Below are 24,599 nucleotides of genomic sequence, written 5' to 3' on the forward strand. Positions count from 1 at the left end.
CATTTCCAGGTACATTTCCTTCACGACGCTAGAGTTGGTTCAATTGGAAGGAGGGGGGGGGGCAGAGTCTTTTAGCATGGACAGGTTACTATAATTCTAACTGAGCAACCTAAGCCCGATTTGTCAGATACTTGAAGCTGAAAGATAATGTTTTGAGGCGAATCTTACCAATGCTGCAGCCCCCAGCCGTTCAGTATCTTTGTGGTAACACTAGTACTGTACGGATGTTGAACTTGAAAATTGAATAAACGATTAAATACGAGCGCACAAGCAGTTTTCTTGTCTCTCTACAACACACGCCTCATTACTACAGCCGCCTTTTATGATGTATACTGACTGAGATGTAGTCACAGATTTTACGACGTGCTAAAAACGTGCCCAACTGACGTGCTGTCATCAAAGGCTTTTTGCGCCTAACACAACAGCCTTGTTCCTCCTTCACTTCAGCATCTAACAGCTGCTTGAAACACCATCTGTACCACGCTGGTGTTAACGCCTTAATGAGATTAGAGGTTCTATAAGTAACGTACAGCTTGAGAAATAACGCTTACTCAGACACGCCATGCGGCTACTAACGCGCACGTTACACTGTACGACATCTCTCACAGTGACTATACCCTGAATCGGTACACTGATTAACCGTGGTGAAACTAGAGGTTTCATAGAATAGCATATGACCTCAATAAAGCAATTACATGTACTTACGTTTCGTCTTCAGTTAACGCCGTTCAAACGTCCTCTCGGCACGACTGTTAAAGTGTCCGCCTCAGCCGGTAACGCAGGACTGGTAAGATCGATGATTGGCAATGTCTTGAAATGGAAGATGCTGTACGCAATACCGTGCACGGCTAATACAGATACAGTCCAGACTAGTCCGTCCAAGAATCAACAACGTTCTGACATAAGAAGTTCCGTAACTGTAACGCTTTAAATAATGACAGGTGTCGAGTCTATTTGCTACTACTACACACGTACGTTAAGTACTCCGCACACACAACGGGCCCGGCTCCTGCTCGGTTTATACTTACGCATTAACTCTCGATTAGTCCATCCAAAGACCAGCGATGTCCCAGCAAGTAAGAAGTGCAGTGTTACACGGTTTTGATCCTCCTAGTTCCCGTCCAACACGCGTGGCACCCCGCTGCAGCCGCTCCACGGGTCTGACTGCCGCCTTCTCCCCGCTCTGATGTCTGGGATAATGAGAACGCTGCGAGCAGCCGGGTGGGAAGGCGTTGGGAACACCCGGATGGCGCTGAGGTGTATCCGCGTCTGCCGGCGGTCTTCTCCTTCTCCTTGATCCTGGGACACGTCCAACATCACCGGCCTATATAGGTCTATCAGTGTTTGATCAATACAGCAGTGGACTCATTGATTGATTTGTAGGTAGATCGATCGATCTGATCATTGATTGGAAAATCGATCGATCATTTGATCGATACTGACATCGCCGTTGGTACACGTGGGGAGAACGTTAAAAGTTTACGGATAGGCGTTTCCATGTTTCATCTATTATATGACTACATTATCATTTATGTTGCATTAGTGACTTCCGAAGAATTCGATTAGCTTAGCTTTTTCCCATGAGACCAACTCCGAGCATTTTGTTCTTGCAGATTTCATCTTTTTTTTGTTTGATTTGTTAAATACGATTCTAAACTTTCTATTTTGATCATCACCTTGACTGTTTGCATTTGTACAGCTCACGAGCGACCTCTTGTGGCAGACATGTAAACCGCACGAGCTTCAACATAACTTGGCACACAGAAAATGCGCATGGTTACTAGTACACCCGGTAAGAAACCGGAAAGATGCGGTTTCTGCATTTATCCTGATCTATTGCTGGACTGTGCACCTCCTATAGGGGTTGGGTGAACAAAAACTCCACAGCTGGTACGAGATCTAGTCACTTTATTTGAAAAATCTGACGGTTGGAGTCCACTGGCGTCTGTTTCCCCCTGACAGAAAAGTTGTATCACACAAATCCACGGACTACAACCTACATGTGAGCTGTTGTTGTATACGTGTTGCAAAACGCGTGGCCATTCCTTGATTTCAAGATGCAGCACATTATTATTTACGCATGGACGACTTGTGGCTTGAAATGTGCCAATGTGCACATATACAATATATTACCTATTGGGAAGTGGCGGTGGACAAAGCTGAAAACACCCAGATACAGGCGTGGTGAGAATTTGCCTCCAAGGAAATATCTAAGATGCAGAAAAAGCCTTGTCCACAAATAGCGCAGACACCACTAAACAACAGGCTTCACACAATTGACATTGCCAAAATAAAATAAAACACAAGTTGCGATGATAAAGTCACGTAGTCCACACAAAGTGAATTTATTGATAACATCATCATGGTGCTTTTCTGTTTATTTCAACCTCCATAACAATTAGGTAACATCATACACAACAATGCTTGCATTTTGCAACAATGTACCAGAATCGAAAAGCCCTTTGTAAAAAAAAACATGTATGTTATGAAATTTCAAAAATGAGCAGTTTGAAAATGGCTTATTGCAAAACATATTGAATTTGTTGCAACAGAGGATGCCATCATAAATCAAATCTGTGTGGTTTAAAGTGACCCTCTGCCAGTTACAAAAAGGAGCCAAAAGCACAGCAAATCTATAGTACTCGTGTACAAATGACAAATTTTACATTCACTTTTGACATATTCAACATCAGATTTTAGTAAGTGAAAGAGGCAGTAATCTTTTTACTTCTACCAAAATATAGTTTTCAGTACTATAATAATTATAATAATATACAATAGTAGATCGTCAGTCTTATTCTGGTCATACATAGCAGAAATGAAGTTCAAAATAAGCGTTGAAAATCATCATACAATATTCTAGTGTGCTACTCTACCTTCAGTTGTCTGTCTTAAATATGATTTTAAAAACCCCATAGCTGCATTTTAGTCGTTATGACTACATGAAGAATCAATATAACGTTAAAGTTAACAATATCTAGTCATACAATACAAACCAATATCATAATGTTAGAGTCGACAATTTGCAAACACTGGAAATTTCATGTTCACGAAACCACAATGAAAACATTTGAATACCAAAGTCTGAAACTAGAATATTAGTTTCCACAGAGTAATTATGTGGGTAAGACCACACACACACGGTGTAAAAGTACAACCCTTTTTCTTTACCCTCTGGACTTTCTGAAAGACATAATGTAGCAAGTATTGTAATAAAACATCGTCTTGGATAGCGAACAAACTTCCGAGTCAAACTTCCTGACAAGAAATGATGTAGTGATTTGACATGATAAGGAATTTTGCCTTGAGTTGCATTAGGTTGAACTGCGGACACAAATGCTGGCTAGGTTTTGTGTACAAAAATACAACAAAGGCCATTGGGTTGAGAGGACATGTAGTTCATTTAGCTTTGAGAAATGAAAAACATTTTCTGACAATGCCATGGCAAAGTTATGATATATGCACAGACTGCTAAATACATATATTCAGGGTTTTATATAACATGGTAAGTCTGTTAATTTAGTTTAAAATGAGTAGAAAGAAAGCAGTTGAACACGTGGTGCTTGTGGCACTATTCCCAAACTACTACATCCATGAAGCTTTCTATTTTGAGCGTTGATAAAAGAAAATGATGCTGTGGTGGGAAAACAACAGAAAAGGCAGAAGATACCAATTTTAACTCAGGATTAACTGCTGCCTAATGTCTTTCATTTTTCAAACTTGTGTACGACCAACAAGTCTGTCCATCCCTCATTTTAGATAGAAAATTGGCATCCTCAATGTGGAAAAGATTTTGAGTTTTTGCAGATGTCAGATGGAAAAAGATCATTGCTGAGCAAAGCTCTTTTAATGAGGGCCCATGTCTGCAAGGAGTGGTGAAGAAGACTGGAAATTAAAAGCACCTGGCATTATGCAAACTTAGCACTGCCTGATTGTCAATTTACTACCACAGCAGGGCTCCAAATACCACCTGCACGTGCAGGTTACTGCAGATAAGATTTCTGTTGTCTACCTGCTTCTAACCTGCATCAATCCAAAGTAGTATCCTGTTATACAACAGATTAAAATTTAAGATGGCACCGGGCCCACCTACAAATATTTTTCAAGGACTGAAAGGGACCGAAATTCAAAATTTCACTGGTGCAGGTAATTTTGAATGTCACCTGAACCAAAGCAGGTATGCAGGTAAAAGTATTTCGTGCCCTGCATATAAATATCCAGTTAGCTGCAGACATGCATACAGCAAAGAAGCATTCGTTGCATTTTCCCCACACATCTGCATGGCAACCTCCTTACTGAAATTATCATAGTCACGTTGTCCAAGTCCAGGCTAAAAGTACTTCGTCCAAAAGTGTTGAAATACATGTAGTTGAAACACACTACCTGTGATGATATTTGTAGTCATTTTTTTTTCCTTGCGTCTTTTCTTACAAAAATGGAGTGGACTGCTACGGTAACATCTCAGTATGAGAGTCGAAAGCCAAGCACACACTTTCAGTACAAGAACCATAGCTCTCATGTTATCATCCCAGACCAAAACTGTACGATATATATACATACACACGGCGCATGTGCTGAGGTGTCAGCATATCAAGGGTTTGTCTACATTTTATGCTTAATTCATTTCTAGCTGACAGACCTCTGCAATTTTCTCCTAGAAACACTGGTCTGTATCGTACCTGTCTACGATTCACACTTCTACAAATCTTTAGTGTACAATTGCCGACATCTTACCCTACCGGATGAAGTTGATCACGTGAAAATGATGGGGACGTTTTTGCAGTCACAGTTTGCTGGCGTTTGAACTCCCCCCCTCCCCAATCGACACATGTTTAAGACCCTCGCATCTGTGCGAGCATTTTGGCTGAGCGGAATTATTAATTTGTACCTCTTTTTGAACCATGCACAGTTACAGCTAGCTCTAGCGTTGTCACAATTTCATAAGAAGGGGTTGGTAGGCTGAGCAGGCTGTGCTGTGTTGCCCATGGGGAGGAGAGGTTGTGGGAGGCCGTCCGTGCCGCCCAGCCCCACCAGTCCCGGCTGTGCGGGGGGTCCGGGCGGCGAACGCATTTGGTTTATAGTAGGCGGTCTGACCATCTGGGCCTGGAATGGGTTGCTGACGGGCTTGGCGGGGGCCGGTTGGGCGACTGGCTGGGGCGGCGGAGCGATCCCGAGGAACGGGTTGGTGCCTGCAGGTTGAACCGGGGGCGGGAGCTGGGGCGGCGGGGCTGCGGGCGCGCTGATGAGGTTGTCCAGGTTCACCAGGGAGGAGTTCTCCCCGAGGAAAGTCTCGGGCGTCTTCTTGGAGCCCTGCTGCATGGGCAGGCCCTGGTCCAGCCCCATCATGTTGAACGCACCAACACCGCCGCTGTTGTTCTGCAAGGAAACACCCCCTCCCCCGAGGAGGTCCCCGCTGCCCCCCGTGGACCGTGAGCCGAGCAGGTCGAAGCCGTCCAAGTCGTTGGCTGCAGGTTGGCTGCTGTTTCCGAATGCATCGAAGGAGGTGCTACTGACGGGAGCACTGCTGCTGATGGCGGGAGACCCCCAGGGGGACTGGGACTGAGACGAGGGCTGGCTCGTCGAGCCCCCGCCCCAGGGGTCTGCCTGCTGGATGGGGGGTGGGGCTGACTTGGGCTGGGCTGGGGGTGAGCTGGAACCCCAGGGGTCGGCTTGTGCCAGGGAGGACATGTTGGTAGCGGAGGCGGGAGCGGAAATGGTGGCACCGCCGCCACCCCACGGGTCTGCCTGTCGGATTGGCTGAGGGGCAGAGTTGTTGGCTGGAGCCGGGGCTCCCCAGGGGTCAGCTGCAGGTCCTGGTGGTGTCGTGTCAGCAAGGTCCAACAGGGAAGACTGGTTCAGCTGCAGGGAGACAGTACAGATTTGGACTCAGAAGGTTCTTGGTTTGAATCCCAGGCTGTGACCTAATTCACGCTTTCAGATTTCCTAACTTGACTTTACAAGCTGCACAAGAAAACTGTATAGTCAAGCAAATGGATAGATTTTTTAAATGGTCAGACATTTTGAGTAGCATCCACTCTCACCTCTTCCTTGGAGTTTTCTTTCTGGCTCTCCTCCAGGGCCATCTGCAGCCTAACGTCATCCCCACGCCTCATGCGCTCCTCCTGGAAAAATAGCAAGCATTCCAGGTGTCACCTCTACGTTCTTAAGCTTTAAGACAGTCCTATGTTTTTACCAGTTGCAGGACCTTACATTGACTGGCAGCGGGAGAGATGAACAATCTTTGACAGGTGATGGTTGATACATGTATGTGTGTCGATTAAGGTTAGACATTGAGGCAGAACATTTGAATAATGCAAAATAAATCATGTGCATATGTGTCTATAACATACCATTTGTAACATTCAACGAAAAGAATACATGAAATCAAATATCTTAGAAGTCTAATTATCAAGATGTGTGCATAAAAAAATTATTCTTTAATCAAACAACTCAATAAAAAAAGTACACTGTACAATCACATTTAAACAATCATAACATCATCAAATACATTAACTCAAAGGAATAACATGTAAAGTGATACTTACTGTCCCATACAGTACTGTTACCCAGGGACCAACCAAGAAGGATTTTGGAAGAATTGAGAGTTGTGCAATTTGTTTTCCAGATCAATGCTTTCTGCAGTTTGCCTTTTTGCCCATCCTTTTTTTCTGTCTTTCTAAGAGTAAGACAGAGTGACAGGAATAAAAAACATTCTGCATTTTTTTCTATGTTCTTTTTCACTTACTTTTCAATGATGTCCTTTCTGGTATGTCCCTTTCCAAGTAATTGATACATAGTCACAGAGAAAACCACATCAATTCAATACCAGAGTTCTTACTTCCAAGAACTCCAAATTAACCATTTCAGCAAAAATTTCTCACAGTCCTTCTAGCAAGGATTCACAGTCACAAAAGATGGAAGACATTGGAGTGCCATGGACATAGCTTCTTAAAGAAAAAGATAAAAACAAAGGAAAAAACAAGGAAACAAGGAGAAGGTGAGAAGGAGACGTGGGCCAACCAACCTTCTCTGCTTCCCCTTTGCTCATGGCAAGAACATAGCGGAGCTGAATGTCGTCTTCCTCGGCAGGCGGTTGTGAGGCGGCTGTGGCCGGGGCAGGCGGCCCCGAGGCTGCAGCCGGCTGGGACTTGACTTGGGCCATCTGAGACAGAATGACATTAGCATCAGATTCACACACACAGATTCTTCAGAGGAGCGGCACACGCAAACCTGTGCTGTCTGCGCCCTCTTGAAGTCAACTACAGTCCGGGTCGCGTTGTCCTGGCCTTGAGGGAACACCTGTGTGAGTGCTTTACAAGGTGTGACATGCACATGTCCATGTGAACCTCATAGGTGTGTGCAGGCTATTACATCCTTCCAACCACCAAAGGAAACAGTAGTTGTTTTTTTTTACATTCCCAATGGACAGAGCCCACTTCAAAGCCAATCTACTTCGAGGAGTATTTTCAGTTCTTCAACCATTATACATGTGTATATCATTTTAAAAAATTTAAAGGCAGTATTTGTGTTAGACATTTGTATTTTTCAATTTTGAAAACTGCAAGGAGGAAAGCTTGGCCTTCCTCAGTCTGCATTTTAACCAAGAGTTAAGTGGCTTGTTGTCAGCCAAATCTTCTAATTAGTTTTTTTTCAGTTCCAAGTTTGAAAGTGGTGGGTGGAAGAAGGGGTACTGTAACCCCCTACCATCTGCACACCGCGCGAGGCGTGACACTGATATGTACATCGTGCACCCTTCCAGACTTGACCACTGTGCACTTGCCTCTTTACTGACCTGGTCGGCCTCTTCTTTGCTCATGGCCAGAGCCAGCTGGAGCTGCAGCTCCTCCTCCCCGTGGGTCTGCGGACGCGCCTGCTCGATGTCTGAGGAGATTCCCGGAGGTGTTCCTGCTGGGAGGACAGGGAACAATACAAATATTATAACATACCGTCTTTTGTATATGCATAAGTTAACATAATTATTCAGTGACACAGTGAAATTTATATACTGTCAATCACTTTTCACGGTCTGAGAAATATGGACATGTTTTCAGCAGGTGTAGAAGAAAGTGAGTTGGTGAAATATTTGTTCATGGAAATGATCAATTCACATCATACTAAAAAAGTATGGGTCATACTAAAAACTGTTCAGAAACCATTGCCATTTCTTTTATATATCATTTGTGGTAACCCAGTCATCATATGGAGCTGTGCAGGTTAGGTGCAGGTAACACATCAGAAATACCTGCACCAATTTTACCTGCACTAAATGTTCATAATAATCATACGGCTGCAGCTGGTATTTCGAGACCTGCAGTCAACCCTGTACAAGTGACAGGGGTTTTTCTAGAAAAATTTGGCATGAGGGAGCAGTATCATGGCGAGGGAGCGAAGCGACCGAGGGGGGGTTGGTGCGGAAGGGGGGTATCCCCCCTTCCGCCATGTGAAGCCTTTGAAAATTTGAAGTTGAAATGGGACATTTTGAGGCTACTTGAGGGGGAAAATTTGAACTCTTAATAACCTCAATACCTTTTCCAAATTTCTATTCATGCATTGCATATTTCCCTTATAAAGTATAAGTACAATCAACAGTACACACAATCTGCAAATCACCCTTTATACACTTACACAATTAGTGATCAATGTTACTAGTAGCTCCAGATGACAACATTGGGTTTGCCACAAGCTGAAACATTTCCCATGGCACAATTGCAACACATTCATCTAAGCTGCTACAAACTCAGGTCTCATGTTTCACTTCAGAGCCCCTTCTATAGTATGCAAATGAAGGAGACCTGGCTACATTTCTTTGAGCAAGTTCTCAATGAACATTGTTTATTCCATTCAAACTTTTACTACTAGAGCTAAATTTTCAAGTTTGTGATAAGATTTTGGAATTTTTATGAGAGTAACATAGTTTGTAATGCTATCTAATTTATTGTTCTGTGGTGTTGTTTTTGTATTTTTACTGGAAAAAGATGATTTTGAAAAAGACTTAGACTTCAATCTGAAAATTGATATGAGGGCGCTGGTTTGTTACATGAGGGCGCAGCGCCCTTGTTCCCCTGTTTAGAAAAACCCCTGAAGTGACCACCTCTACATGAGGACTACCTAGCCAAAGTGGCCAATTTTTGGTGGTCTCTAACATGTGTAGATAATTTTCCCCATTGACACAAGCATTGATTAAGTGGCCACCTGTCCACATAGACAAGTTTTTATAGGTCCCCTGAGTGATGTGTGCGCACTATATAACTAAGAATTGGGAAATTGTGTAGTGACAACAAATCAGCAGGAATCGGGGAAGCTATATTTGCTGAAGATGGATCAAAGACAAAGTAGCAAAAGAAAGAAAGAAAAGTGTGCAATGTCTGTGCATTATGTTGACAACCTTACTTCCTGTCTTAAAGGAACTAAGTAGTGCTTGCTATGTTTAAGTGCTGTACATTTTAGAGAAGACATTGAAGCCCTGATCGGCAGAATGAGTGAATGAGAGAGAGTGAGTGAAGGAGCAGGCATTTACCAGTGGCTTCAGAGGCTGGACCAACGTCCCCAAAGTTAGTGTCGTCAGCTGCATAGAAGGGGGGTACAACCGGTCAATGGAAGAGCATGAAGCATAGTCAGGGTTAGTAATAATACCAGTCACCATGGGGGGTGCGAGGTTTGGGAAGATGGGGGGAGGGGAAGAGAGAAGTGAGTGATAAAGGTTGGCTCCTTGCAAGCACTGCTGGCAAAAAATGGTCAGTCTGGAAAAGAAATGTTAGCCACACAAGATGAATTTTATGGCCATCATTTGCATATTCTTGTAAGTTGTCTGTATCTTTTCTGCAATCTCATCCTCAACATTTTTTCCAGTAAGTACAAGTGGGTCTTTTAAGTCTTACTCTTAGGCCCTATAGAACATGCTACTGGTAACTTATACAATTATCTTACACACATACATAATACATTCACATATAGATACAAATATAGTGTAACGTCCTATTTTCAAACTTTTCATATTGCACATTACGACAACGTTGAGGTAGTACTAAGATGATAATGTTGACTGCCTTTTTTATTTTCACACTCAGCTACAAATTATTACATGACAATTTTCATCTGCGTCTCACACTGTTTTCACAGTAATTGGTGTCTCGTCTCATACCAGGCAAAACCCCCGAGAGACATCGCATCAGATCACATCATTTGATAGGCATTAATTTGTTGATTGGTACTCAGAATCAGAACACTGGCTCCGTGCTGACACCTAATTCCTGTAACTGACTCAGTACTCATCACCTCACCTAAGCCCCATGCTACATGCAACAGCACACACACACACTTCCAAATTCATTTTTAGCAATAGGTGCACTGATGCACCTAACCTAAATAAAATGATGCATGACAACAATTTTGCAGGAATATAACATTTAAAAAATGGAATAAAGGAACCCTAATGCTATATCTAACTTCAAAACTTCAAACAACAGCTACTGATACAAAAAGGTTTTATGACAAGCTACATTCAGTTTTATGGTGTGAATAGTCATATTCAACCCACTGACATGATGTGCCCATGCTATAATATTTTCACCTTCAAATGTCCTAAAAGGACATGGGAAATAAATTAATGTGGCCTAACCAAGCAAATTAATTGTTGAGGGCTTGAATGTACAAATGAATTCACAACAACCGAGAAATAGATTTCCTACTGCCCAACCATGATGTAATCACTGATGTCATCGAAGCTTAAGTAGCTTGGAACAAGCCACTTCACCAAATTAATTCACTTGAACCCAATAAATCAGTCATGTAATAGTGTTGGACAGCTGTGATTGTATCCCATTGGTAATTCTAGTACCTGAAACTTCAAGTCTATAATCATGTTTACACAACAGGCTCAATCCAACAATATACAGCCAGAGGCTCATTCAACACTATTAAAAAGTACTGTATGTATAAATCAATGTGTGCATGCGATGATTGTTAATACATGTTAATACAAATTTATTACAAATTTCAGGTGTGTATTTCAAGACTTGGTGTGGGAACCTTCACACACTGTGCCATACTTTTGTATTACTCAGTACACATGTATATATATTTTATACAGTAATAAGTACTGAGGTATTTGTATAACTTAAAAGAGATAACCTCCCACACTGTGTGTATATTTAGCCTGTCTCCACATGACAGTGAGTCATAAAAGGCAGACTCATTTCTGCCCTGACGTCAACACAACGTACATGTATTAGGAGTTGACAATTATTAACGCCCTGGAGAAGGGCAAGTCTGTGCAAGAGTTTGAGTGGGCGATCCTAAATATATCTGTATACTGTTAATTTGTCAATGCTGTGTTCATTTGTGTTCTTTCTATTCTTATCTTAATTCTTGCCAGTTTGCTCTTCTCTACCCTTGAGAGACGAATTATTTCTGGAAATGCTGCTTTATTTTTACCTGTTCAGAGCTGCAAATACTCACCTACAGTTTACATTTTGCAGAAATAAGATTCTTAGACTGCAGCAAGGAGTCCTTGATTGCAGGTACATGCGTATAAAAACAATACAGACACATTGCAACTTCTGTTTGTGTGTTTGAATCACAATTTAACTATCTATGTTGCAGTGTAGAAATGCCTGTATATTACTAGTATGGTATGATATTCATAGATTCATTGTTCATCATAATATCTAATCTAAATTTGAAGAAACATTTTAAAAATACACTGCATTTAAAATTGCCGACATCAAAGTGCTACAATTTTTGGATTCTTGGGGTGCTGTTAGACCAAAAATGAAAATTTTTGTGTTCGAAGCTCTGCAAGGCCAGACTTATTAGTTCTAAAAATACTGAAATTTTCAATTCCTCAACTATTCACATACTCATGAAAATTCACCACCATACAGTGACTGCCAGGGCTGTTGAAGGGCAGAGTAAAGAGACACAGGTCATGGCTGCTCTATTTGTAACCCCAGTTAATCCACAACCTGGCAGGTTTTGACGTTTACCTGTGAAAGACCAACCAGCCCTTGTTCTTTTGGACGTCTTGCTGGAGTCATTCATAATTAATGTAGCCTGTCACTCATAAGATCCTACAAGCTATTGATGACTGTTTAATGACTGACAAATGGGGCACAGAAGATTGCTGCTGTACAACAAAGACCTACTTAGTAACTACATGTACCAGTGACTGTGTAAATTGACTGCAGTTCTACTGAGTCACACAACTTACAATTTTGAAGTTGCACATTGACATTGGTAACCTGATATCATTTATTTAAAAGTATCAGTAATGGAACAAAGTGAAACCATTCATGTCGATATCAGACAACAAATTTCAAATTAGCCGTTCGAGCTCAACTTTTCAAGATAAATTAGTTGCAACTTAAAATGTACGTAATACCTAAAGAATAATGAATATATAGTTCCATATAGTGATGCATACCGGTTCACTGGACTTGGATCCGGACTTGTAAAAATATTTAGGTTCAAGTCCAAAAAAACCTAAAAGTCAAGAACCGAGTCCGGACTTATTACCATAAAAGACCATTTAACTTTTCTTTCCAAACCACCTAAAACCTTCCGTAGCTTGCAAAATCTTTGCTGCAAAATGATGAAAACATTGCCATCGATCATCGTCAAGTACCGGCCTCCGTGTTATGTGGCCAAAGTTTCACCCAGACAACATTGCAAGGTTGCCAACATGCAATTTTGTATATGCCATGGGTTTAGGTCCGGACTTACAAGTCCGGACCTGAACCTAAACCTCTGGACTTGAATCCGGACCTGAACCGAAAATTGGGTTTAGGTATGCATCACTAGTTCCATATAATAATTCTATCATTTTGAAATAACCCTTACCTCTGTATGGAGAACTTGACGCCCCCTTCCCCTCTTGTGTCTCGCTGAACAGCTGTGGCGAGCTGCTTCCGATACCCGTGTTCGCCTGCGCGAATCTCTCCTTGGCCTTCAGCGCCCGCTGCCGCTCCTGTTTCAGCCTCTCATCGTCCTTCAGCAGCGCCACCAGCTGCTTCGACTTCTCGCGCACGTTCACGCCCTGGTCCTTCCCGTCCCTGTCGATGAACTGGAAGTCCTTCAGAGTCTGTATGGCAAAGATGTTCTCCTTGCACTGCTGCGCGACCCGCTCTGAACCCGTCTTGATGATGTAATCCAGCAGGACCAGCGACTTGTACACGTGGCGCCAGTTCTTCCCGTGGTCGTTTAACCGCTTCCAGATCATGCTCATGATCTCCGAGAACGCCACCACGTGGTAGGTCAAGTCCGCGATCTCCGTCATGAGGGAGCTGGAGGGCCCCCAGGGGTCATTGGAGGTCGCCTCGCGCACCTTGACCTGCGGCTCCGTGTAGTTGTGTACAACGTTCTTGAGCGATCGACGCACCGGCATCTTGGCTGGTTAACTCGTAGCCACCTGCCTTCAGTGCTGGAACAATGACCGCAGCCTGCTGTCTTTGTTTGAAGAACAATAGTAATATAGTGGTAGAACTACCAGTGTAGCCGAACCTGTCTCTCTTCTCCACACTCACAGCACCATAACCTGGAACATGGAATACACACACCAAGAGGGTTGTCAAAACATGAGTAAGTTATGCATGAAAAACACCTACATGTAAAATGGATATAGGACTCAAGACTGTCACTTCCAGGAAGCGATTATGCCATTTCCTGTTTCTTCAGTCAGAGGAAGTTTGAAAACTCTCCCTAAGATTTCCTGACTATATTTTTTGTCAGCCGCCAGATATATCAACATTTTAAAACGTTATAGCCCTTTATGGATAGAGAAAAGCACTGCGATCGCAACTAAAAACGTAAAATCGGAGTAACAACACATTACGCAACAAATGTAATTTGGTACCCGAGTTTCGCTATGGCTAACAAAAGGTATGTTGTAAAATCTGCGTGCCTCAAAGCAAGAGACATACATGAAAGACTATCTATGTAAGCTTGTGTTTATTTCAAGCTCCACATAAAGCCAGAAGGACGAAAACTGCACCACCCAAGGCCGTTCAAACACAGAAGGACACCGGTTCCAACAACGCCTAGGGGAGGGGGGCGACGTGCTTACTAACGCAGTTTGATGCCTTCCGAAAAAAGAAAGAGACATAACATCGACGTAATGAATAGACTACAGAACATGGAAGGGTGCCAAAGTTCGTGGAAAGAGCTGGAATGTCGAGTAGGTCTCCGTACCAAGGATAGCCTGGCACGGTGTGTGTGCTGGTTCAGGACCTTTCCATCATAATAATTCGTAGGTCAACGATTTTAGGCGGAAGCCCCGGCCCGGAAATTTCTCGCCGTAGGGTTTCTCTCGCGTCGTTCCGTTTCTGAACGCGCCGCGCTAATAATAGCGACACCTCCGGTTGATGTGGATGTTAAAACAACGTAATGAGACGTCGAGAAGGAATTAGAGGCATTAGTAAATACGCCACGCATGGGATAAATACTGCGTAAGGGCGGGTCACCGTCGCCCACTGATTTGACAGCCATGCGAAAGGAAGCTTCGAATCGCCCTAAAACAACTCCCAAAATTACCACTTTCCCTACAAAACAAAGCCTTGTTATACATAAAATATATTCCTTATATCCTCACGCACCTTACCTGCCGAGATCGAGCAAATATTGTATTCACAAAGCGAGATCGAAGGGATTTTTCCACCGAAAACGTGTACAACTAGCCAACCAAAATGGCGGCTTCTCAAATGACACACGTCCGGAGGGAGGAGCTTGGAACAGCGTCCGGAAGTACACGAAGTTTACCGAACGATGACGTAAACAGCTTCGAGTAGTATAGAAGGGCACTACTAATATCCCGTCATGTGGAGGATAAGGCTTACATTTCGACACATTACTCCTACATTCTTAAATCCCATGTTGTAAATAATAATTGAAGGAAGGAGAAACTTGCACAGAAATGGCAATCAAATGGGTAGCCCTTGCCAGCACAATTGAAATTGTATGAAGAAGCATTTGCAGTCATACTAAGTGTATACTAAGGTAGATTAATTTTTATCTTTCCTCACAATTTCTCCAATTTGCACAGATGAAATAGAAAGGGAGGATTTATTCTTAGTGAATGATTTGGAGGGAAAAGGTAAAAAAATTTGGTAGGGGCTTAGCCTGGGTTCCACTGTTCTACCTCTGCTATACAACGGAGCAGGTTTAGTGGTCACAGTCAATCACAGATGATACCCAGGCTAGGCCCCTAGGCCGTGCCAAATGCAAAGTGACCATTGGGTAAGACTGGACACGAGAAGTGTTAACTCCTTTTGGTCCCACTGATCAAAGTGGACAGAAACTTGCACACTAGCTGGATACTAGGCTATAATTTCCTTTGTATGCTAACAATTGACACAGAAAAAAGCAACACACTGACTCGTGTATAAATCTCTTTATTCAAAGCAACAGCCTAGAAGATTGGTCCCCATTAAGTAAAGTTTAACACATGTCAGTCCCTTGTCTGTCCTTTGGCAGATTTTCTCCTCTGCTTCTTGGAAAGCTTCCCACCCTTTTTGTGTTTGAACTTGGCCTTGCTCCTGGCATCAATCTTATGATGTGGTCTTTTCTTTAGGTGTTTCTTACTGCCAGACATGACTGGTGCTTTGAATTTCCATTTCTTGGGGTTCTTCCCAGTTCTTTGTTCTGAAGGTGACTGTTCTTGGTCCTTTTCTTCCTCAGACACGTCAGAATTGCTACTGTTCACAGGAGATTTGACCGCAGTGTCTTCTGCATAATCAATCTGAAACGGTTAAAACATTCATCTTGTTAGAGACAAAAAGCAGCTTTTTGAAATGGAAACTGAAGCAGAAGTAACATTACAACAGTCTTCCTTCTGAAACAGAAGAATGATTTCTACATAGTGCAATGTGTCTGTTAACATACTGTATGGAATCTGCAGATAGAAAATGCATGTTGTTCTGGACAACTATTTGTTTGACATTTAATTGTAGACATGAAGAAACTTAGTTAATTGTCTTTTGGATACATTTACACAAGTACTGGCTTGCAGAATTTTTTCTCCATCTTCTTAACCTTTTCCAAAGGGTGCCAAGAACTTCAAATGTGTACGAAGTGGGCTTTGTGTTTGAAACAAAATTTTCAGTGAAAGGCTTACATGACTGACCACAAGCAAACATCTCCTATTTGAGCATACTGCAGAAACCATTCATTCACACAGTTGAGGATGGATGGGGAAGAACAATAAGATACCTTGTTGGTTCCCAGGCTGAGCCCTCCTTGGTCAGCCAAGTCCAAGTCTGCTATTGTAGTCACAGTAACAGTGTGGCCTGGATGTTCTATCACCTTCTGTTCAGTCTCCAAGTCATCTAAATCTGAAATTCAGTACATCCACCATCAAACATAATGTATGTGGCATTGTGCTCAACAAAAAGATATGAGTGAGTGAGCTAGTGACTAGTAGTGAGTGAGCGATTGAGAGTGTGGGTGAATGTCTGAGTGAGTGAGTAAATGTGTTGTCATCTTAGCATGTATGTAGCACCACATTTTCTTCAATTATACAGAACAATGTAATTAAAAGAGCTTGCATCGAGTTGGATACTCTACCTGGTAGTTTGGGGACCTGAACCATCCTTTCCTCCAACCATTGCTTCTTCTGCAAGATACAAATAAAGCAAAATGATGTCAGCATGCATAACCATGTTCTTTTTACCTACTATCTGCAATAACTTTTTAAAACTTTTAAAAGTCATAATTACAACATTCTTACCCAAGTGCGACAAACTGGGAAAGTTAATGTTAGTCTATAAAATAATCTCATTTTTTAATTTACCTTTGCCTTTATCCTTTTCAATTCATTTTTCATCCTATTGTCAAACTCCTCTTTTGCCTTTTTTCTCCGAGCGTCCTTCCTCTTTTTGAATCCAGTCAGGTACTCTCTGAAAGCAACACAGATGAAAGTTTAAAAAATTAAAGCATTCTGTGATGTGTACATCATCATTTTTTACAGGTGGTCAGAATAAAATTTTGTTAATGGCCTGTACATCAAAAGAGAATCTGACAAATAGAAAGCCCGTCAAAACGCATAAAAAAGCCTCTAAAAAATGTCCTAAACCACCCTAACCTCTGCTTGGAGATCCATGTATAATGGGCTGTTCCAAAAAATAAATGTGGAGGGGGGGTGGAAGAGCTTGGATTTTCTATTTTCTGACCCCCCTTTCATTACTATCCGAGTACCTTGACCCCCTTTCATTTCATCCATATCCAGGTGTCTTGACCCCTTAAAAATGTTATCCAAACGACTTGACCCCCTATAATTTCATCCAAATCCAGGGTGAACCCCTCTCAATCCAAAATCCACACCCACTATCCCCCTTAGGTAAAATCCGACCTCTTCCACCCCCCCTCCTCAGTTATTTTTTTGAACGGCCCAATTATGCATGTTCTCTCTCAAATGTTTACCCCGACAGCACAACAAAGAAAGGTCCAATCCTCACAAAACTTTCGTATATGAGCCTACAATAGTTTATCTAACCTTTCAACTAGAAACTGACCTTCTCGCATCCTCGTCGAACACGAGAGAGACCTTAGTTTTCTTGTTCTTCCCACGCCGTCCGCCTCCTCGCGAATTTTTCAGCGCCATTTTGGATTCCTCCCGCAGTGCACGTCGGGACATGATCCCTTTTTATATGATTTCGCCCAGTCTGCAGAAGTTTACAATTTTCTCTCCTCCACAAACACACTTTTTATTTGATGGAATTAATTTTTATCCATCATAATTTCATGGCAAATACTCCCCTCTGTTTCGAGTATATTCCCGCCAGACAATCAAATATATAAAACTTTACTCGATTGGTTCAAAAGAGTGAATAATCACGATATCAGCCAATCATGATGAGTGTTCTTTAGTAGCTGGGTGGGTGCCCAAAATGGCGTCTGGTATAAATACAAAGTGCCACCAAACTTTCTTTTTTCCGCATTGATGCCTTCCTGGTGAGGGTCTAAAGCGGAGCATGGGTGGGTAGGCGAGCCTCTCGGCCGGTTTAGATTGGTAAAAACCCGGCGTGTGTGGATGGATGGCGGACTAGGAGCGAAGGAAGGTCCATTTTGTGGAGAAATTCGTCTGCTGCAAATGTTTCAGCTGAGATTTTGTGGTGTTGTTTCCTTGATCTCTGATCTGGTCTGATCCGATCTAATCCGCGGTGCCAAGGAAACGGATTATAAAGGCTTATTCGGTCGCTGAGGGGTAACGTTGTCGTCATGGCTACCAGGTGATGTACAATTTGCTTCCTGTGACTTTTGTAAATAAACAAATAAATAAATAAACAAACAAAATTCAACATAATAATTCTAGAGATCACGATATTCATAATGTCGGCAAACATTTTATTTAGTCGTGTTTAGCTAGGTTCAACCAATTCATTCGGAGAAAAAACAAATGTGCCTGCATTTTAGTAACTAATTCCTCCACTAAATTAATATTTAGGTGTGAATAAAAGAAAAACATGGAGCTTAAGATCACGAAATTCAATCCACTATATTTGTTGATTACAATGTGGTTTTAGAATGTACTATATGTAAATAAATAAATAAAATAAACAAAAACTTACAAGCATTAATGATTCATAATGTGAGGTGCAGCTTAGCAGAGGTCCCTGACACCTGGGTTTTCAATGTCATGAACAAGGTCTATTGCATTAATTACTATAAAATTTCTGAAGTCTTGCCTCAATTGGAGTTGAACACTTGTATGTCTAAAACTAGTTGCATTAATTTGATTAAAAGATATTACAAGGAGTTGTTAAAACATTGATCTGATATGTTGACTTGACTATGTAAAGGCAGAGAATTAGGACATTATAGGAGATTTAAGTAATACTAACTCATCATCTATCAGTGTGCTATAAGTGTGATGAAGCTATACTAAATGAAGCCTGTTCTGTTCAGACTGGACCGACTGTTCACACTGCTGGACACGGGTTCGACTCCCGTCATCAGGAAATCTGCAGCGCTGCAGATTGGACAGGTGCAGAAGCTGCACCCTCACGAGCTGCACAACCTGCTGGCTAAGGTAGGGACTTACAAATGTATCTATACAGTAACATTAGTTACTTCTTTCCTGAGATCTCAATGCCTTTTAATATGTCCTTTAATTTAGATACATGCAGGAACCTTAAAGCTGGAGGTCCCTTGTTTGAGCCTAAGTAGAGCAACACCAAACGCTAACCTTGAACGTGTGAAAGATCCCACCACACTCATGGATAAGATTATACATTACATTTGTATTTCTGGTGTGGATGGATCAAACCTTACATCACAAGTTGGTCTCGTGTAGCTTATACTGAACTGACAAAGATGGTGTAAACTGTAATACATCATTAGTTACAGAATGACGAGTGCTGGATGGAACCCTGATTTTCCTCTTCTCCCTCCCAGGTACTGACCTTCCTGCGCAGCGACAACTGGGACACCAGGATCGCCGCGGGGCAGGCCATTGAGGCTATCGCCAGGAACGTACCACTGTGGGAACCAAGAGGGGTGCTCAAGAAGGAAGAAGGTAGTGTAGAGAAAAGGGACAAGCCCTGCAATTAAAAGTCAACTTGAAGATATTTCAGATAGCATCCAGTCACTGATGTCATGATGAAAGATAGTGGATGCTACCTGAAACATGTTCTCTTTGGATGGACCTTAACTTTAATAAGTCCAAGCTGAGTTAAAATGCTAAGCTGAACTGATTTAAACATTTTTTTCTAACGTTGTGTTACCAGACCCAGCAGAAGGCAGGTCCACACCTGTGAGGGACCGTAGTGACAAGCTGGAGTTCACCAAGTTCGACATCACACGAGTGCTACAGAAGGGGTCTGCACTGCTGGGGTCTGCAGGCACTGAGTTTGACTTGGACGAAAATGAACTTGCAGGTAAGGGCATGTTTTCTATTAGGTTTTTTATAACCTTCATGCTATATAGATAAAGTGAAGCCTGCCAAACTACATTAATATATTTTACCTGTTGATTTCAAGAAGTCATTAGAAAAATTCAGATACCTCTGTACTAGAAAATCAGATGAAGTTCTCTATTTTCATCTAAAACTCTTACTAAATTTCCAGAAGCAAAGAAATGACTTGGTTGGTGTGGTCTTTATCTTAAGACAATAACCCTCCTCTTCCCGTTTAGCCATGGATCCTAAGGAGCGCCTGGCCTATCAGAAGAAGCAGATCCACAAGCGGCTGGGTCTGGACGTGGCGGGCGCGGTGGGTGTGGACACTCAGCAGTTCTTCCAGGACGAGGACCTGGTGATGAGGCCGGAACTCAACAGTCATGTACAGAAACAACATCAAACACAGGTGGGCAGGACTTGTACAGGGCTCGAAATTCATTTTTGGGAATAGGTGCACTTAGGTGCACCCAAACTAAAAAATTGGGTGTACAGATAAATTTTTGGGTGCACCATGTAAATAGAATAACTAGAAGAAAATGCCTAAAGAAAAGTACTACAAATAATGATTTATTATTTGTCTGACCCTTTTTTTTATATGTTGTATTTACTCCCCACAGATGTCTGCAGCTGATGCAGTAGCACATGAGATGGCGGTGGTGAAACCTGGCATGAGCGCACGGGAGAAAAACCGCGCCAAGAGGAAAGCCAAGTCCCTCGCCAAGCAGAGGTCAAAGGACATCCAAGAGGGTGTACCTGACCTCAGGTAACCCTAGTCTGTGTTGTAAAATACGAAATGTTGCAATGTAGTCTTGAAGTTCTTGAAAAGTGCATGTCATCAGGCCTCTTTTTTGCAGAAAGATAGCAAATTTTAAATTTTAATTTTAAACTGTAAACAGTTATTGTTAACGCCATCAGAGAATGGTAGTACCTCAATGAAGGGTCCCACTCTTTAAGTTTAAGACTCTCCTTGTGAATGTTGTCTGCTGCAGTTCCAACTCACACAGCCAGGGGGACGAGCCTGATCCCAAGCGGAAGAGAACCACGGCCGTGCTGGTGGACCAGCCAGCAGACGCAGACAGGGTCGTCATGGACCAAGTACTGGACAGCAGCGTCATGTTTGAGGAGGTCAGGAAACATATCTGTTTGTTTGTTTGTTTGCTTTTTATTTGTAAAGGAAAGAGCAGCTTGTCAACAATTTGTCATGGCCAAAGGACCACAAAATATCAGATGGTATTTAACTATTGTATGACATGTGTATTACCGCCCAGACACTGTCCTTTTTGTACATTAGAGGTTCACAGTCCAGTCACTTATTTTCCTTACTACTTTTGTTCCCCAGTCAGAAGACTGGCCCTTCGAGTCCTTCTGCGAGGTGCTGCTCAATGACTTGTTCAGCCCCAGTTGGGAGGTGAGATGGTCATATTGTCTGTGGGAAGCCCTGAGGTACTTTAAACATGGAGATGGTCAGTGTTACTAACCTAGTAGGTGTAATATCTGTGATAAAAAATGTTGTTTCGAAGATATACATATAAAAGCTATCTGATCAAGATGTACTAACAAGCGTTTTTTTCTCACCTGTGTGTCTCCTTCAGGTGAGACACGGGGCAGGAACAGGACTCAGGGAGATTGTGAAGACTCATGGGAAGGGTGCGGGGAGGACAGCAGACACACCTGCTGACCAGGTGAGGCACAAATTAACAAATTTAATGATAATTTTCCAAAAAAATCTTGATACACTTGATCTCAAAATGTTAACATTTGTGTTTGTTTGTCTCCCAGCTGGACAGCAGTAATCAGCAGTGGTTGGAAGACGTGGCCCTGAGGCTGCTCTGTGTCTTCTCTCTGGACAGGTTCGGAGATTTTGTGTCAGACGAGGTGAGAAAACAGTTTGAACCTTCGGCTGAGTTGGTACATCCTGAAGCAAAGTTGAACTGTAGTTGTGAACACAAAAAAATGGAAAAATTTCTTGCCATGGTCTTTGAATTTAGTTGCTGTAAAATGTTCTAAAAGTTACAAGATCAATGTATGTCCCCAGGTTGTTGCCCCCGTGAGGGAAACCTGTGCCCAAACTCTGGGGGCCGTGCTGCATCACATGACCTCTGAGGGTGTGAAGGGGGTTCTGGGGATCCTGATGCAGCTGCTGGAGCAGCCCCAGTGGGAGGTTCGGCATGGGGGGCTCCTGGGGCTCAAGTATCTGCTGGCAGTCAGAAAGGTGAGATATTATGAGAATTCTTGATGTCTTGACTAAAATACAGTCTCTGTTGTTTACTTGATTTATGACAAGCGGTAGCTCTTCTCTGCCACTTGAACCGCATTGGCAGCCCAGAATTAAATATCAAGCTACTGACATGCAATACATTTCCCACACCATCAGTTTGTAGACCAGTTTCTTTTTCCAGCACATCCACATAGGTGAGGGGCTTATTCCCAGGCCTCCTTATCCCATGTGATTGATTGATTGATATCTACAGGAACTAGTAGAGGCCGCTCTTCCCACCATCGTGCCTGCGATCGTTCAGGGTCTCCAGGACAGTGTTGATGATGTGGTTGCCGTGGCAGCAGCCAGTATTGTCCCCGTGGTCGACTCTCTGGTCAAAATACTCCCGCAGCAGGTATGGGCTTTTTGGCAACTCTTCAGCGGCAGAGCTTTTAAGTTTGTTATTTTTTCGAAAAGATGTGATCTGGATAGTCCTCCAGACTGAGTGTGTTCCGTCACCAATATACAACACATGTAAGTCAACCTTGTAAATTAACTTGCAAACACAAGAAATTCTTACTAGCAATAGTTTTTTCTTTATCAATTTTGGAGTAAAAAGATAAAATGATGTCTTGCATCTGTACAAGGTTCCCAGTATTGTGAAGATCCTGTGGGATGCCCTGTTGGAGTTGGATGACCTGACAGCCTCCACAAACAGCATCATGCTGTTACTTGCCTCCCTGCTGACCTACCCTGGGGTGACAGCACAGACCAGGTAAGCTGTAATATACGAGTTGTCACTTAACCAGATGCTGTCCTATCCTGAAATGGAATCACAGGACCTGATAGACCTTTGAAGTGTGACGTCAACACTGGGTCAAAGGTATCTGGTAGACAATATTTTGTATTTCCAAAGGAAGGAAGGTAAACCTGACAGCACACAGCAGCCAAGTTTTTCTTAAATGAATCAATTTTCTAGTTTTGAAGTTCAGAGATTGCTGTTGCTGTGGCCCGTCCTGGGGCACAGTGCTGTTGTTTGTGCCCTGTGTGGCCCAGCACCTACATCACCTGCTCCTGTGCGCGACCTGGCTGGGCTAAGATCCCCCTCCTGGTCTCAGGTGGAGCAAACAATCTGCCTTGAACCTGCCTGAAGTATTCAAACCTTAAAATTTGCTTCAGTACATTTGATTTGTGTATTGTGTGAATGAGTGACTGTGTGTGTGTGAGTTTTTGTTCTAAGTACTTTCGATTTATTTTCTGAAAATATGTTTTTTTTTCCTCGTCAGTTGTGGTTCTGTGTTGACGACGTTGGTTCCCCGTCTCTGGCCGTTCCTGCACCACACCATCCCCTCTGTCAGGAAAGCTTCCCTGGAGACCATCCACACACTGTTAGTCTCTGACAGCACACAGGTGAGAAATTGCAGCAAGTTCAAAATGTGCTGCCAAATTTGGCACTGAACTTTTTGCCTTTTTCCATGAATACTGACCCTTCCATTCCTCACTAAGATGTAAAATGTGCCTATCTTTTTTGCATTCATAATACAGTAGAAGCCGCTTATTTGAAAAGCCAATTTGTCAGCACATTTTTTTCAAATACCCGGCCTTTCCGATTAAGAGACTCTGAGGCTCAAACTCTCGGCCTTCATTGAAACTATGGGGGTGGGGGGTGGACAGGGCATCGAACACATAACGACACAAAGAATACAAACACGAGTCACATTTACGCATTAAAAACAGTGAACTTTATTGAGATCGGTAAATTTGCTTTTAATTTTTTTCGTTGACGTACACATGTATTTTTTTCGTTTTTTCCACGACTGGAAGAACGCCGCGATACGTTAGACATCATGTGCTATCGGCAGGCTCTACTCGAACGAATAAACAATGCTACGTTTGCTACGTACAAAACAAGCAACGAATACATGCACAATCATCAGCCTGTACGTACTTTTACATCACGAAAGTAGCAAAAAATAAAGTTCAATCAAGTAGCGTACAGACAAAAATGCAGACGATCGTCATGAAAGCAGTCGATAGCACAAAGGATCGCTTCGATCGCTTAATTTTCAGAAACTCCGGCTAGCACACGAAAATTATCGTAACTAATGCAACAATAAACTGTTCATTTCAATGTTAATGACTTTTTAGCTCACGATGTCCGTAGGTTACATGGAAATTTGCGATAGTTGACGGGGATCTCTCGCATTAGCGTTCAGGGAAGTAAACAAAGATGGCGGACGCGGCGTGGGTAGCAGTATCCCATCATTCCATGCGGTGTTTTTTCGCGGCACATTTGGCGTGTTGATGCGGCGATAGCGCCGTGTCGCAGTCGAAATAAACTCAAAATAATGGCGCAGTACACAAGTAGAGACATGGTTTTGATGATTAAAAAATGAGTTGTATGAGAAATTAAACGTTCTTGGAATAAACAGGCTAAAAGAACACAAAAGCATGCCGCATTTGGCGGCTATGAACCGGCTCGCGCTTCTCATTACGTAGTGCCGATGTGCGCCCGAC

The 24,599-nt window shown here is 42.6% G+C and overlaps 4 protein-coding genes across 11 annotated transcripts in view; 1 reads left to right on the forward strand and 3 right to left on the reverse strand.

Annotated features, from left to right (window-relative positions):
* Nucleotides 1–713, reverse strand: part of LOC109481850 (UPF0764 protein C16orf89 homolog) — a 22,714-nt gene extending 22,001 nt beyond the window's left edge. The window contains exon 1 of the mRNA XM_019784475.1: nucleotides 706–713. The gene's annotated coding sequence lies outside the window, so the exon portion shown is untranslated. The remainder of the gene's footprint in view (nucleotides 1–705) is intronic.
* A 1,603-nt stretch (nucleotides 714–2,316) lies between these two features.
* LOC109483427 (epsin-1-like) lies at nucleotides 2,317–14,741 on the reverse strand. Of its 7 annotated transcripts, none has more exons than XM_019786454.1 (7): nucleotides 14,589–14,741; nucleotides 12,838–13,531; nucleotides 9,518–9,565; nucleotides 7,781–7,908; nucleotides 7,025–7,162; nucleotides 6,042–6,122; nucleotides 2,317–5,859 (listed from the first exon to the last, which is right to left on the reverse strand). In XM_019786454.1, exons 2-7 carry the CDS (start codon nucleotides 13,379–13,381, stop codon nucleotides 4,939–4,941), a joined length of 1,860 nt encoding a protein of 619 aa, XP_019642013.1. In that variant the 5' UTR covers nucleotides 13,382–13,531; nucleotides 14,589–14,741; the 3' UTR covers nucleotides 2,317–4,938. The 7 variants fall into 7 exon arrangements, with proteins under 7 accessions (XP_019642013.1, XP_019642031.1, XP_019642004.1 ...); XM_019786472.1 differs by having other exon boundaries at nucleotides 7,793–7,908; nucleotides 14,594–14,740; XM_019786445.1 differs by having other exon boundaries at nucleotides 14,594–14,740.
* Nucleotides 14,742–15,367: 626 nt separating this feature from the next.
* On the reverse strand, nucleotides 15,368–17,632 carry LOC109483786 (nucleolar protein 12-like). Of its 2 annotated transcripts, none has more exons than XM_019786890.1 (5): nucleotides 17,502–17,632; nucleotides 16,781–16,886; nucleotides 16,555–16,603; nucleotides 16,201–16,322; nucleotides 15,368–15,730 (listed from the first exon to the last, which is right to left on the reverse strand). In XM_019786890.1, the coding sequence occupies exons 1-5, from the start codon at nucleotides 17,621–17,623 to the stop codon at nucleotides 15,440–15,442; spliced, it is 690 nt and encodes a 229-aa protein (XP_019642449.1). In that variant the 5' UTR covers nucleotides 17,624–17,632; the 3' UTR covers nucleotides 15,368–15,439. The 2 variants fall into 2 exon arrangements, with proteins under 2 accessions (XP_019642449.1, XP_019642459.1); XM_019786900.1 differs by having other exon boundaries at nucleotides 17,483–17,607.
* Nucleotides 17,633–17,717: 85 nt separating this feature from the next.
* Nucleotides 17,718–24,599, forward strand: part of LOC109483945 (TATA-binding protein-associated factor 172-like) — a 29,724-nt gene continuing 22,842 nt past the window's right edge. The window contains exons 1-14 of the mRNA XM_019787094.1: nucleotides 17,718–18,218; nucleotides 18,895–19,018; nucleotides 19,384–19,504; nucleotides 19,716–19,865; nucleotides 20,122–20,291; nucleotides 20,503–20,648; nucleotides 20,875–21,010; nucleotides 21,225–21,293; nucleotides 21,478–21,567; nucleotides 21,665–21,760; nucleotides 21,921–22,097; nucleotides 22,357–22,497; nucleotides 22,730–22,857; nucleotides 23,369–23,492. Coding sequence (XP_019642653.1) covers nucleotides 18,208–18,218; nucleotides 18,895–19,018; nucleotides 19,384–19,504; nucleotides 19,716–19,865; nucleotides 20,122–20,291; nucleotides 20,503–20,648; nucleotides 20,875–21,010; nucleotides 21,225–21,293; nucleotides 21,478–21,567; nucleotides 21,665–21,760; nucleotides 21,921–22,097; nucleotides 22,357–22,497; nucleotides 22,730–22,857; nucleotides 23,369–23,492 — 1,683 coding nt within the window. The 5' untranslated portion in view covers nucleotides 17,718–18,207. The remainder of the gene's footprint in view (nucleotides 18,219–18,894; nucleotides 19,019–19,383; nucleotides 19,505–19,715; nucleotides 19,866–20,121; nucleotides 20,292–20,502; nucleotides 20,649–20,874; nucleotides 21,011–21,224; nucleotides 21,294–21,477; nucleotides 21,568–21,664; nucleotides 21,761–21,920; nucleotides 22,098–22,356; nucleotides 22,498–22,729; nucleotides 22,858–23,368; nucleotides 23,493–24,599) is intronic.

Source organism: Branchiostoma belcheri, unplaced genomic scaffold (genome assembly GCF_001625305.1).
Source record: "Branchiostoma belcheri isolate BF01 breed outbred unplaced genomic scaffold, Haploidv18h27 scaffold11, whole genome shotgun sequence".
Lineage (NCBI taxonomy): Eukaryota > Metazoa > Chordata > Leptocardii > Amphioxiformes > Branchiostomatidae > Branchiostoma > Branchiostoma belcheri.

Bases quoted from the DNA above. Each gene is read 5' to 3' on its own strand.
- LOC109483786 (XM_019786890.1), bottom strand. From the start codon at position 17,623: ATGTCCCGACGTGCACTGCGGGAGGAATCCAAAATGGCGCTGAAAAAT. The intron at 16,604-16,780 runs GTAAATTAAAAA...TGTATCTTGCAG, and splicing joins TGAAAAGGATAAAGGCAAAG to AAGAAGCAATGGTTGGAGGA. The intron at 15,731-16,200 runs GTATCTTATTGT...TAACCGTTTCAG, and splicing joins TCAGCCTGGGAACCAACAAG to ATTGATTATGCAGAAGACAC.
- LOC109483427 (XM_019786454.1), bottom strand. From the start codon at position 13,381: ATGCCGGTGCGTCGATCGCTCAAGAACGTTGTACACAACTACACGGAG. The intron at 7,163-7,780 runs GCAAGTGCACAG...ATTCTGTCTCAG, and splicing joins CCGACCAGGTCAGTAAAGAG to ATGGCCCAAGTCAAGTCCCA. The intron at 6,123-7,024 runs GTTGGTTGGCCC...CTATTTTTCCAG, and splicing joins GCAAAGGGGAAGCAGAGAAG to GAGGAGCGCATGAGGCGTGG.